This window comes from Tamandua tetradactyla, chromosome 5 (genome assembly GCF_023851605.1).
Source record: "Tamandua tetradactyla isolate mTamTet1 chromosome 5, mTamTet1.pri, whole genome shotgun sequence".
Lineage (NCBI taxonomy): Eukaryota > Metazoa > Chordata > Mammalia > Pilosa > Myrmecophagidae > Tamandua > Tamandua tetradactyla.
In genome coordinates this window covers 30,136,120-30,150,505 of record NC_135331.1, presented here as the reverse complement: position 1 = coordinate 30,150,505, position 14,386 = coordinate 30,136,120, and the positions used below count along the sequence as shown (strand labels likewise).

At 39.4% G+C, this 14,386-nt stretch overlaps 1 protein-coding gene across 8 annotated transcripts in view; it reads right to left on the bottom strand.

Annotated features, from left to right (window-relative positions):
• The window catches only part of LOC143683929 (solute carrier family 5 member 4-like), a 55,693-nt gene that overhangs the window by 32,055 nt on the left and 9,252 nt on the right, over window positions 1-14,386 (bottom strand). For 6 of the 8 annotated variants that reach the window (XR_013175735.1, XR_013175736.1, XM_077160421.1 and 3 more), the window contains 6 exons: window positions 13,793-13,864; window positions 11,863-11,967; window positions 11,094-11,171; window positions 9,971-10,030; window positions 4,892-4,996; window positions 864-969 (listed from right to left, as the gene is read on the bottom strand). Coding sequence is in view for 6 of the 8 variants with exons in the window: in XM_077160421.1 (XP_077016536.1) it covers window positions 864-969; window positions 4,892-4,996; window positions 9,971-10,030; window positions 11,094-11,171; window positions 11,863-11,967; window positions 13,793-13,864 (526 nt within the window). In the remaining 2 variants the exon portion in view is untranslated. The remainder of the gene's footprint in view (window positions 1-863; window positions 970-4,891; window positions 4,997-9,970; window positions 10,031-11,093; window positions 11,172-11,862; window positions 11,968-13,792; window positions 13,865-14,386) is intronic. The other 2 variants (XM_077160424.1, XM_077160426.1) reach the window with 2 other exon arrangements.

Here is a 14,386-nt window from a genome sequence, read left to right as displayed (position 1 = left end):
AAAACAAAGCTTTCTTCCATTTGTCTCAGAGAGTAGGTGAAGTTCTAAATACAGACAATGTCTTCCTTACCCCTGTATTCTGAATTCCCTAAATCCCAACCTGGTCTGCTTTGTTCTTATCTCTAAACACCAGGTTATATATATATAAAAGAGTCCCTCAAAATCCAAAATCGACTATTACAACTCTGTCAAAAACTATTGCCTTTATGAGAGTGTCAAGGGAAAGAGGACTGATTCTGAAATAAGTAGATTTGTGCTTCCATCTCTTGTATTCTGAAATGTATGTTTACTGTATGAAAATCTCTCCAAAACTGTTCTTGATTGTTTGCACTCTTGTTTTTTATTTTCCCAACTGAACTGGTATAGTTTAATTTCCATAAGTTCATATGCATTGACACGACTCCAAACTGGTCCATGAGAGCCAGCCACATGTTGCCATTCCTCAGCCAATCCAAACCACCACTCCAGGTCCCTCCTTCCACCTCTGTCACTAATGGTCTACCACCATGCCCTGGCATCCTGTATTCCTTAGGGCCCCATCTTGCATATTGTAGTCTTTTTCTACACTGTTATCTACACCACGATGATGCGCTGGAAACCTAATCACTAATTTGGGAGACAAAACACAGCTGAACCATATCATCAATTCCCTACCCTGAGTGCCAACTTCACTATCCTCAATCAAGGTGCTCAGACTCCATACTGCAGATTCTGGTTTATGGGTCTGGGCTTGAACCACATAATGGGAATAAAGTAGTTTCCTTACCTTAGTTGTGACAAGGTTAACACTGATGTTTGTAATTGCAGGTAGGGCAGAACCAGAAGAAGACAGCATGACTGAGCTAAAAATGCAATGGACTCACCAGTAATGGTGTAAATAGCAGTGATAGCCAGGAGGATGAAGACTGCCAGGTAAAGGTCCAATCCCAAGGCTGTCTTGATGAAAACAGCTCCAGAAAATATGTCTGACTGAAAACAGAACAAGTAGGGTTGAAAAATTAACATTCATTTCAGGCCTCTGATTTTCCTGCTTCAATTAATGCCTTCTTCTTTTCCTGGTAAACTCCTATGCATCCTTTAAGACCCCACTTGGCTGTCTCCACAGCAATACTTTCCATCAAGTCTTGCATCGTGATCTTCATGCTCTTTCCTTTAGAGCCTCAGAATACTGAGTTCATCTCTCAATTGAAGCACTTATAAATAAGGTGACATGTCCTAAGACCTTTCTTTGCACCAAGAATATTACAGAAACACTCTAGACAATGATAGAGTATCTTTTTCATATATTATTAAAGTCAACATTGTTGTTGACAAATGAGAATTTTAATAAATATGATTTTTCCTTTTGACACAATTATATACAGGATGGGGTATGTTTAAGGGAGGGATAGGGAAATACTTTTGTCTGTTCTGGAAAAACTTAAGTTGTGAAGAATAATCTCTACCTTGAAACCTTAAGAGTATTTACTTCTCTTTACTCCATTCCTCAACATTTCCTATAAGGTATTTTGTTATTTATAATAATTTTGTATCTGAGGAAACTGAGGCTTGGGTTGGTTAATTAATTTGCTAAGTTCAACCAGATATCAAGCAGTATTAAGCATTTGATATTGTGCAGTGTGACTCCAGAGCTCTCCCTGTTCAACACTTTCTTGTACTACTACCATGGGATATTATTTAATTATGTGAAGCATATTCAGAAGTGCAGAAAAATATTTGGAGGAAAGAGATGACTGTGACAGCATAGTTCATGAATCTTCTTTAATCTCCCCATAACAAAGACAAAGCAGTTAATTAGAAAAAACAAGCACACATGAATATTTACAACAGAATTAAGTAACAAGGTGTTTCCATGAAGCTAAAATGCAAGACATGGAAACAAATCAACCAGAGGAGCCCTGCATGTATATTAGCATCTGGGAGGAATTAGAAGGAAACAATTCATCTGAAGGACCTGAAAAAAAGGCAAGCCCCAAATAGCAACAAGTATTAGCTGGAAAACACCGGGGGATGGTTTTGAAACAGCAGCTCTAACTGGAAGAGGTTTTGCTTTATTGACTAATGGGGGAGTGCAAAGGTCCCTCAGTAAGTTCTAAAAGGAACCAGAATACTCAAGGCTGCATAAACTCTCAAAATACCTGCAAATGTGGTGTATTCATTTAATGGAATATTAGCCATTAAAGGAGGAGAATTTTTTAATGTTTGAAACAACAATGACATTTACTATTCTACCTAGACATTTTTGTTGGTGAAAAATCTCTTTATGATTAATAGAATCTAGAAACTAACTCTGTTTCATAAATACAAATTACTTACTGCAATTTTTAATGCAATTTTCCAGGACTGCAATTAATGTGTAAATTCAGGGAAGATTTTATCAATTTTTAAATTTGGAAATTGAGAAAAATTTGTTAAGTATTTCAGTTTTGCACGTTTGTGGTGCAATTTTTAGACTGGAGTTGCCATAAAAAAATACCTGGATCTATCTGCTTTTATACATGTCTCATTCATACTTATCTTTATGGAGGGGCATCTACTTAACCATAGCATTAGGTCATCTGTTGCAGCCATGCCCAATAATTTGCATATTATACACACAATATTTTATTATGAATCCTTTGACTTTCTTCTCTCTTACATGTATAATTAAGGGATTAAATTAATGGTTTAGAAATAATATGAAATAAACTGACATTGTAAATTATTTTCATTTTAGGATATTTAAGGTGGCAGTATCAAACATTTGCAATAAAAAGACATTGCACGGACCAGGATTTCTTTTACTATAAAGGACATTATTGTGAGTCATAATATCTGAATAAGATTTGTAGATTAGATAATGGTTTACATCCAAGATAATTCTTGATTTTTAAACTTTCAATTTAGATGTTTTAGAAAATGAAAAATGAAACTTTCATCAGTAAAGGTGCATTATGTCTTCAACTGAGTGCTCTGATTCCTAATAAATTTTATTTATAATATATATTGATTATATATATATATAGTTATTTTTTCTTATTATTGGGAGTTGAGAACCAGTGACAAGATGAACTTTTCCAACTCTGGGACACAGAAGAACTATGAAAACAGTCTTAACTTCTCCATAATAAATCCTTTAATGACTAACCAGGACAGCATCTGTTATCTGAATGTAAAGAATACAAGATGTCATGCTCATGATTATATGCTACTCATATCACTTAAAACATCCTTGGAAGCATGAATGGACCCCTGTCACTGTAACATTTCAGCTGTTCACAGACCCTGCATGCGCTCTATGCCTTCTCTGCTCGCCCTACCCACCTGGTATCATTCCAGCTCATCCCCCCAATGAACTCTCCACTCCAGGAGACTCCATCCCCCAGGTGTCCTTTTGGACACTGTCAGTTTGCCCCAGGACCTTGTACATGCTCTTTAAAATCACAAAAGTATAAATGCAAGAGACAGAGAAGAACTGGGAGGTCAGAGAGTCCAACCAACTGTGGAACCCTGCAACATGGAAGCACAAAGGCTCAGACACCCATGGGCTCCTCTGCTTCCCTCTGACTCTCCTAACCCTTCTGTCATGGGTTCTTTCCACTTTTAAGTTCCTGCTCCAAGAAGACAACCCCAGTAGGGACCTCTCTACTTCAGGTGTGTCCATAACATATATCTTATACTTGGCCACATATACTGTACCTCTGTTCATATTTTAGTTTATTTACATATATAAGGCGCTAATTATTCTATGTGAAAATTGTTACCTCCATAACAATATAGTCTTTGTAACTCCTAACAGAGCTCAATAAAAACAGTAAGTACTAAAGAAATGCTCAGGCTGTGTTCAGAGGGCTTGTACCATCTAATCTGAGCAAGGAGCTTATTTTCCACAATGACTTAGCTAGCTCAATGGAGGAGCCATAGTGAGGATCAGCTTCTTCTCTCACTAAGGCTGAGACAACTGCCTGGCCTAAAAACTTGCAGGAGATTACTTCACACATCCATGAGAAGCAAATAATTTAGTCTTCCTTTGTTTCTACAGGTGCTGCTGAATCTTCAAATGCCTTTCTTGTTTCCTCACTGGTTATGGTCAGGGAAAGCAACTTTAAAACAGCTTTAACACAACTGAATACTAATTTACAGTCTGAGATAAAATAGAACACATTTAAGAAGAGTCAGTGTATAACATGTAGAACACTTCTGGTTTACAAGTCAGATAGTCAGCTGAAAATAAAAGTATAAACCCAGGCTAGGTCTGCCAAAGAGAATGAAGAAGTTATTGTGTAGTGAAAAGGCAGGAAACTAGAGAAATCCTCTTTTCTGCTACTAAATAGCTGTGTCACATGAATGAACATTTTGTTCTTTGTTGTACGTCCATTGTTTTCTCATCCTTAGTGAAGAGGGTGAATTCACACTCTGGAGTTTCTCGCAACTTACAAGTCTACTACTCAGGTGTAATACCTAAAGAAGTAAATTCATAGAGACACGCAGTAGATTGCTAGTTACCAGAGGCTGAGGGTTGAGGGGAAAGGGGAGATGGTACTGCTTGATGGGTGTAGAGTTTGTGTTTGAGGTGATGAAATACTTGGGGTAATATACGTGGGTAATGGTAGCACAATACTGTGAATGTAATTAATACCTCTGAAATGTACATTTGAGGGTAGGTGGGAAATTGTGAGTCAGATTAATGTTACTGCAATAAAAAGTTAATCAACTACTGCAGGAACATGGGGTCTCTGAGCTTCTATTTTTCCACAAAGAACTGATGTTGAGACTCCAGTTTGTTAAAACATCCATATGGCTCCACCTCTAAAGGCTTTCAATAGTCTACACATTTATCTCTCTGATCTGACCACTTCTGCTTCCTCAACGCAATCTCTCAAAGACAGCATACAAAATCAGGTGAACTCACCGAGATTCTCAAAGCCACACAGATGAAGAGGGAGAGCACAGAGAGGTAGATCTGGAGTTGCTTTCCACCAAACCGCTTCTTCAGGTATTCCGGCATGGTCATCACCTGCACAGACAGATCATCAAGAGTCAACTGCAGGGCCCAACACATCTGGGTTAGTCAGCATTTACTAAGCACGTCCAGGCAGTAAGCACTGTGCAGGGCACCTTGAAAATAAAGAAGTGAGAAAGGCAGGACCCCTTGGAAGAGAAACAAAGGCATTGGAGTCAATCTTGGGATCTGTCCCTGGTTCTGGCATTTACTGGAAGTGTGCCCATTGGCCAATGACCATCTCTCCAAATCTCTTTATTGTAAAAGTAGGGGTTTAATGTGAAGATTCATGTGAAGACCTACGACACCTAAAGCATGGTAGTATTTGTATTATTTTCACCTATAATTTTGCATTCTAGAAGAAATAATATTTCACTTGCAAGGAATAAATCATACTTACAATGACATAATAAAGACATAATTAAACAAATAGCAAATATACATGTGAGTATGCATATATAGTCATCTTTATGGAAAAAATTTGAATTACACTAAATTTTTACCTTGAGAAAAACTGGGGTGTGTGGTTATCATAACTGATATATGAGGTTGGTTTTGTGATAAGTAATTTAAAGTGTAACTTTCTGATTTCTTCATAATAAATTGAGCTTATGATTTAGTCTCTTTTATTGCAAAAGAAGACTAAATAAATATTTATAAAATACTTTTAAACAAGAAAGGGAACTCTTCGTAGACCAGAAACTGCGAGGATGTCCTTCAAGATGCAAAGCCAATGTCACAAACATGTGAGTGAGTTCTGTGACAGAAAGCTGGCTGTTGCACCAAGGAGGCTACAGCATACTTTAACAGAGCTTGTTGAAGCTGGCACTGGAAGAGTTCCAAGGGTGAGCAAAGGGTTAGAAGATGAGACCTGCAAAGGGACTGGCCAGGTGGCTTGCCTTTTGAGCACCCTCATCTCAGGTCTTATTCTGGGATACCACCAGTAACAGAAGCATTGAATGTAGGTATGTGGCTCATGGAGACAGGGCAGTGATTCAGTTTGCTGGCAACACCAAGGCTGAAGGAGAGCTGCTACAGCTGTTGTATATTATGGCTCTAATTTTAAGATTTACCACATTGAACTATGTATTTGAATGGGGTTAAAAGGGGGGGGGGGGAATTTTAGGTTGCATATATGTTACCGGAATACAAAATTTAAAAAGCACAAACAAAATTAAAACAGTAGGACTACACAACATTGGCTATAGTTAATAGTGTGGTTATAAAAATGATGTTCTTTCTTGAATTATAACAGATATACCACATTAAGGCAAGAGGTTAATAACAGGGGGTGTAATGGAAACTTTGTATTTCATACAGGAATTTCCTGAAAATCTACAGCTTCTCTAATAAAAAATAAAAATAAAGGTAGGGCTGGCAATGGTGGCGCAGTGGCAGAATTCTCACTTGCCAAGCCGGAGACCCAGGTTCAATTCCTGGTGCCTGCCCATGCTATAAATAAATAAATGTTGTGGGGCACACCAAAAGAGAGACCACACAAGTCAAAGCAATTTGCAAGCCAATTAGGAGTCTTTATTAGCCGGCTGGTGACTGCCTCAGAAACTCAAGAAGGAGGAATCAGAGAGCAGCTCCGAGGAATTCTCAAGGGGGGCTTATAAAGGTAAAAACCACAAGCGTATCCACAGAAGCAGGAAAAAGGACATTATCTTTTTGAGCCACATCTTGGTTTGCAGCTATAAGCAAGCAATCTTATCTACAGAAGCAGGGAAATGCCATTTGCTCTTGCACAATACATCCCATTCATTCTTTTAGTTTCTTAACAATGATTATTGTTCAATTTTTAACTCTTGGGAACTTCCCGCCCTGGATCTTGTGACTCCAGATACCTTCTTCTTGCTAGGGCCTGATTTATTGCCTGATTTATTGCTCCTGACCCCCCACATAAATGAAACAGAAATAAAAGTAAAAACCTCCTTACAACTGGATCTATTTCAATAAATGCCCAGATATCCTAGGACATAGGAGATCAGAACAGTGGTTTCCAAACTGGGTGAATGCCCCCTGCTCCAAGTGACCTGTGAAAATATCTGCTGCTACTGGTATCTAGTGAGTGGGACCCCACGATGCTGCTAAACATCCTACAATGCACAGGACAGGTCTGGGCAGTGAAGTGTTAAGGTTGAGAAATCCTTCCTTAGAGATCAAGAAGAAGAAAGGCACAAGGATGTTCATCACCATAGTGTTTTTATTTACTTTAAAAATCATTCCTTTAAAACATCTACATACAAGTGGGAACTCAGAGTTCATTCAAGCATTATTCACAATAAACAAAAGGTGGAAGCAACCCAAGTATCCATTAGCAGAGGAATGGATAAAGAAAATGTGGTCTATCAATACAATGGCTTACTCAGAGATAAGAAGAAATGAAGACATTATGATGTAAATCAGACACACAGGACAAAAAATGTGTGATTCTCTCAAATGAAACAATTAGAAGAAGCATATAGAGACAGAAAGAATAGAGGTTACCAGGGATAAATGTGGCAAATGTGGAGTTGTTGCTAAATGAGTGTGAGTTTTGATTTAGGATAATGAAAATAGTCTGCAAAGAGCCAGTGCTGAAAGTCACACAGTCAATGTATGTAACATTAAAGAATTGTCCACTTAAATTAGCTAAACTGATTTTTATGTTATATGTGTGTGTGTATGCGTATATGTAAAAGATGTTATGGGTTTACAGAAAAATCATGCATAAAATATACGGTTCCCATATTGTTAACTATATTTTACCAAACTTAAACACATTTTTAAAATGTACATACAATAAAAGGCTTTTTGATTTATGAGTTTTGGACAATGGACACAGTTAGGTACCTACCACCACAGTAATGATGAAAACATGGTTCCATCACCACCAAAAATTCCTATATGCTATCCCCCTGCTAAGGAGTTGGAGGCAACCTAATTGTACATCAATAAGGAAGTGAATGTGTAGCAGCCAGAAACAATAATTGAGTATGGGTATAGAAGTGTGCAGCTCTAAGAGGGAAAGTCAAATATGAGAAAAAAACAATAAAGCTTACAGAAGGATACCATTTATGTAAATATTAAATATTTATATATACAGACACATGTGCACATATACACAAAAAACCACCACAGAATTCCAAGCACACAGAAGTATTTCATAGGAAAGTAAAGACATTCAAGTGGATACTTGCAGGAAAAAGGTAAATGAAAGGAGGGGTTGAGAGGGAAAGGGAAACAAAAAATAATGAGAGGAGCTTTACGCAGATTTCAAATGACAAGTATGCCATGAACAATTTATACACATTGTGTGTGTATATATATATATACCTTCTTTCATATATATATATGAAAATATATTTCATATATATATATAAACATATATATATATGAAAATATGTACATAGTGATGAACACTCTTATTCTGTGGAAATGATGTCCAATAAAGAAGAAAAAGTGAGCAACAGATAATTATCCAGAGTTAAGAAAAATATTGGACTTCAGATTGAAGGTCCTGCTGAGTGGCACCCAAACCCAAAACCTGGTGTATTAGGCTGCAATCCATCTCTCCACCTCCAGCCCCAGCATCTGTGCTTCATCTGTACTGAACCACTACCAGGTTTCCACAGGTGCCTTGTGCTCCCTCACTTTGGGGGTTGCTGTTACTATTCCCACTGCCTGGGCCACCCTTTCTCACCCATCTTGCCTGGTTGACATCTGCCCATTCTTCAAGTCTCCACTCTGATGGCCTTCCCTCAGAGAGACTTCCTTAAATGTCCAGACAAGATTAGGGGCTCTACCATAGAGACCAGACAATTTTCCCACATGTGATGCCCAATTTATTTTTCCTCCCTTCCCAGCATGGAAGGGATGCACCTACATCACCACGTACAGTGCCTGGAATAGAAAGGATGCTCAACCAAGGTTTCAGAAGAGAAGTATTCCAGCCCAGTTCTCTTTCTTGAGCAATCTGCAAATCTCAGTCTCCCATTACCTACTGGGCATCTCCATGTCCTGAACACCATGTACTCATTCAGTTCCAAACTGAACTTACTGCTCTCTCTGTCACCCATTACTCAGCCCCCTCCTGGAATTTCCTACCCTATTATTGTTGATGGCCTCATGCATCTAGGCCCCAAGTTTGACATCTTAGGGTTGCTCCTATTGTCTCCCTCTCCACTGCCTTCACTTCTAATCTGCCACCAAACCAGTCTTCCTTAACCCAGACACACCACTCGTTCCCCTCTGCTTCCTTGCCTAGAGCCTCATGAGATATCAGATGAACTTCCTCATTATCTTACCTTCAGTAGATTCCTGCTCAAGTCCATTCTTCAGTCACCTGCCTGAGTGGAGCTTCCAAAAATATGAGTTTGATGATGACTCTCAACTTCCTGAAAGTCTAAGTTGACTGCCTGTTTCCAGGAGGATAAGGGGTACACCTTTTAAGTCTAGGATGCATACAAGCCCATCACAATTGAGCCCCACTTATACCTCAGACTCATTTCCATCTCCTGTTACCCTTTCCCCCATATACCCTCTATTTAATCAGAATTCTACCTGAACCTCAAACACTCCCAAACCTTCTATGATTTTTCAGCTTCCCTATATTCCTTCTTCTGAATCTCCATGATCTCAATTTCCTATCTAAAAGGTATCCCTTATTTTTTCAAGGTTCCACACAGGTTACCTCTGAGAAGCTTTTCTTGAAACATGTGGCTGGTCCCACTAGCAACAGTATTCCTGCACCAACCTGGCTGACTGCTACCACAGGGGTCATTGTGCAGGGCCAATACCAATTTGTCACATGGCCTTGGTCATATTCTACACTGAGAGCCCCTCTAGAAAAGGAACTGGGTCTTTGTCACCTGTATATTTCTAGTAACAGGGCAGTGAGGGTGAGGTACCAATGTTCCATGACGGAGTAGAATGAATGAGTGAACACGTGAGTGCATGAAATACACCTGACAGATGGGTACTCAACAGCCAACTGCAGATACTCACCCCAGCCTTGATGTATATGGGAACAAAGAACCACCCTAGAACCAGCAACAGCAGCAAGGCCTACCAGAAACCAAGAAAAGAGTATAAAGTTAATGAAGGTTGATTGTGAACCTTGTCATTTTATGACCTGAATCTGAAAAAGGTTTACTGGAATTCTGTCCCACTTCACCCATTTATGATCACCAGAGCTCTGGATACTTTTCCTCTGTTTACTTGAATCAGATGCCATGGTGTCCTGGGGCTTCTTAGCATGTGATTAAAGATGCATATAAAAAATAGAAGATAAGGGTTTGAACCCAGGTGGACCCCTGGAAGATTATATAATCTTTGCTAACAGAAATTATTCTTCAATGGTAGGAATTACAGTACAGTGACAAAGCAATGAGACAGAATGTTGGCGAGAGAATACTATTTCTGGTGGCCCCTATGTCTTACAAATAATAATGTAATCTTGGATTAATATATCATGTTTACAACTGCCTTATATATATATATATATAAACTTTTAATATATATATATGCTGCTTTATATATATATATCTGCTGCTCTCCTATCAAACAGTAGAGGCAGATATAATAAGCACATTCATTCATGACTTTTGGAGGTGGCACTGAAGGCTCAGATATTAATGAAGCCCAAGGTCACAAGGATCTAAAAATGAGCAGCTTGGATTTCTACATCCTGACAATAACACCCACTCAGGTCACAGGTGACATTATCCATGACTCCAAAAGCTGGGTCCATTCTGGAGTGTATGACACTATCAAAAACAAAACAAAACAAAACAAAAACAAAAACTACGAACAAAATCTTCTATAAGGGAGTGGCCCAGGTAGCGGAAATGATTCAAGGTCACTTTCTAAATCAATCCGAAAATGGTCTGTAAACTTTCCCTATGATCCAACTTTCTTTCACACACACATCTCTCTCTAGCTGTTATGTACACACATGAACATGCAAACACTAAAAAGGTTAATAAAACAGAAGAGAAAAACTCAGGCAATTCAAGAGATATTTATAGCAGGCTCACTAAGTGCTCAGTCATGTGCTAGATGATGGGCTGGTAAGAGTTAAGGAGGGGACATTTCTTTTTTGGCATGGGCAGCCACTGGGGAATCAAACCTGGATCTTCGGCCTGGCAGGTGAGAACTCTGTCACTGTGCCACCATTGCACACCCAGGGTCTAAGTAAATATTGTTTCTACAGGTGAAACGATAATAAAACAATTAGGAACTCAATCATTTGAAAGTCCTGTACAGTCTAGCTGCTACTAGCTATCAAATTATTTACTCCCTACTACACTGTCTCTACTTTGGTCATGCCATATTTGGTTACTTCCTATCATCTTCCTGATATCAGTCCCAGGAAGCTCCCACATCATGGGCCTATACCCACCCATTGACCAGGACAGATGTGTCCCTCCTGTACATGCCCTGATTAGTCTATACATGTATCTGTCCTTGTACTTTCTACCCCACACTGAATGCATGTCTGCCTTTCCCACTGGAATGCAGCTCCCCAAAAGAAAAGAGTATGGATTTTTCATTTTGGATTCTTTGCACTTGATTCAGAGCTGGACACCTACTGTGGTGGCTCAGGATGGACTTATAAGTGGGAGTTAAATGGCCAATGAGGTCAAGTGAAAGTGGATTTCAATTGCATAAAAATTCCATTCCTGCTTGGAAAAACTCCGCCAGCAAACATGCACAGATGGGGAATAAGACTGGAATGGTTCAAGCAAAATGGAGCTGCTCAAGCAAGATCCTGAACGACAAACAAGGAATAGATTAGGGGAAGGTAGAATTAGAAATCAGACCAAAAAGGAGTTGATCCTATACAGTCTCCCAGAAAAATATGGGGTTGATTTAATGGAAAATGTGATGTCACTTACATTCCATTCAAATGCTCCAATGGCAATGCCTGAAGCTGCTCCTATGCCAGCGAGCCCAAGAAAATGACCACTGCCAATGTCACTGGTGAAGAGAGAAGCTCCCATCTGGATCCAAAAGAACCGATTAGGATTGGAATTGAAAGACCTAAATCTGACTTCTTGAAAATGGAAATGTGGGAATGTTTATTTCAATCACTACTCCCTAGGGTAGGGCAGGCCACGGTGGCTCAGCAGGCAAGAATGCTCGCCTGCCATGCCAGAGGACCCAGGTTCGATACCTGGTGCCTGCCCATGTAAAAACAAACAAACAAACAAACAAACAAAAAAGTGGTTGCTTACTCCCTAGGGTAGGAATCAGCAAACTACAACCTATGGGCTAAATATGGCCCACTGTTTCTGTATGGTCCCTAAACTTAGAAAGGTTGGGAAAAGTCAAAGGAAGATTATTTTGTGAAATGTGAAAATTACATGAATTTCAAATGTAATTGTTCATAAATAAAGTTGTATTGGAATAGAGTGCACCCATTGGTTTATGTATTGTTGATGGCAGTTTTGTGCTATAACAGTAGAGTTGTGTGGGTGCAACAGAAACCTCATGGTCTACAAAGTCTAAAATGCTTATAATTGGGGATTTTATAGAAAAAGCTTGCTGATCCCTTCCTTAGGGGAACAATGATCCATTTACCTCCACTTTTGGAGTTGAGTCCGTCCTTGGCCAAGAACTGTCAGACCTACTCATCAGCTTCTGTCCCTTTAAACAGCTTCAAAGATCCAAAAAGAGCCTCTTTTCCATCATCCCATCCCTGGGGTTCCTTTTTCATCAATCCCCTTTCTATCACATTGCCTACTGGTTTGAAGTCTCAAAGATCAAGAGGGAACTCTTGAATGGGCACAGATGGTCGCTCATCTTAACAGAACAGAACTGGGGGTGCAGGAACCTCTGTAGGAACCATTTCCCAAGAACACCGGTCTGTGCTCCCATTTTCCCAACCCTCTGTATCGGTGCCTTTTGTGTTTGGATATCTGGGGTCACAGGATGGAGTTAGCCTGATTTGAGTCTATGGGATTTTGTTGAACCTTGAATGCTTCACAAAAACAGCTGTAAGAAGGCAATGTCTGATTTGACAATCCCCCCAAAATACATTTCCAGCTTGAAGTGCGTTACTGCTTGTCCATGCTTAATTACTGTGGTCAGATCATTTTGCAATATCCACTTTCCTTCGTACTATATGTGTCAGCAGATCTGTGAATGAAGCACTTACTGAGCTCTGTTATATCCAGCCCAGTTCCAATATTGTACCAGTTCAGAGGAGAAGACCTACCTTCTGCTGCAATGGGAGATGAGGAGGCCAGATATCAAAATCCAGTAAGGAAAACACCTACTGCACAAGAAGCAAACAGGCATCACCACTGACCAGCACATCACAGGAGAATAAGCAATATATTACCAATGAAATCTACAGTATGTAAGGACTAAATGTGCAGTGGAGGGCTGGAGTGAGTGAGGAGGATTCTCAGATGAAGAGGAGCTTCAGCTGGGTGTTGAAGGCTGAGAGTAGAGAGTGAGGGAGGCTAATCCAAACAAGACAGGCATCATTAACTCAGGATTAAGAACAAATAAGGAATGTGATGGGTATACTGAATGATGCCAAGGCACAAGATCCTTGATGTGGAACAGGGAAAATAGTATATGAGGTAGAGTAGAAGTTAGGATCCTTCAATGCCAGATTAAAATGCCTGTCATACTGGTGATCAACTATACGTTCCTGAAACCATTAAGCAGAGCAGTCAGGCAAGTAATTTAGGAAAAGAGATGCCAGCAAATAGGCAGCCAATGTACATCAAAAATTGTGATTATTTAAAAAAATTTCCTTTATTCATACTAAACACATGAAAGAGATTTATTCCTAGGAAATTCTGACCCACTCACCAGCCACCAGGCCACGTCTTGAACAGCCAGGAAGAAGCCTCCAACAGTGCCTCGGTTCATCCTCAGCATGGCCTGAGCAAAAGGGAAGAAACAAGAGGGTAAAATCACAGCTTATGCACCCAAGATGCCTCACATGCTCTGGCAAGGGTGCTACAGACATGACTTTTTCAGCACTCCCAATGAGGGAAACATTTTCCTGGAAGCTGCGATATAGCATCATTGTTTAAAGGACTTAAAAATCATAGTTTCATAAAATCCTTAAGGTGGACAGATCTTGAGAAATCATATTCCTCAAATTCTCTGCCCACTGCTCTGTTTACTTGCATTTAATGAAATATCAAGAAGGCACCACTAATACTGTGTTTGGAAGAAAATTTGGCCTCAAACTCATTAACTATAAAGAAAGGATGAAAACAAATGTCTTTAGCATCCAGCTCACTAAATTAGAGAAGAGGAAATAATGAAGGAAAGTAAAGAAAATAAAAAAGAATAATTATTTATTCATTGATGCAAGTGCTGGAGATGCTGAACAGAATGAGTCTGAAGTTCTAGTGTTGGCTCTGTTTTCAACAATCAGATAATGAGTAGAATAAA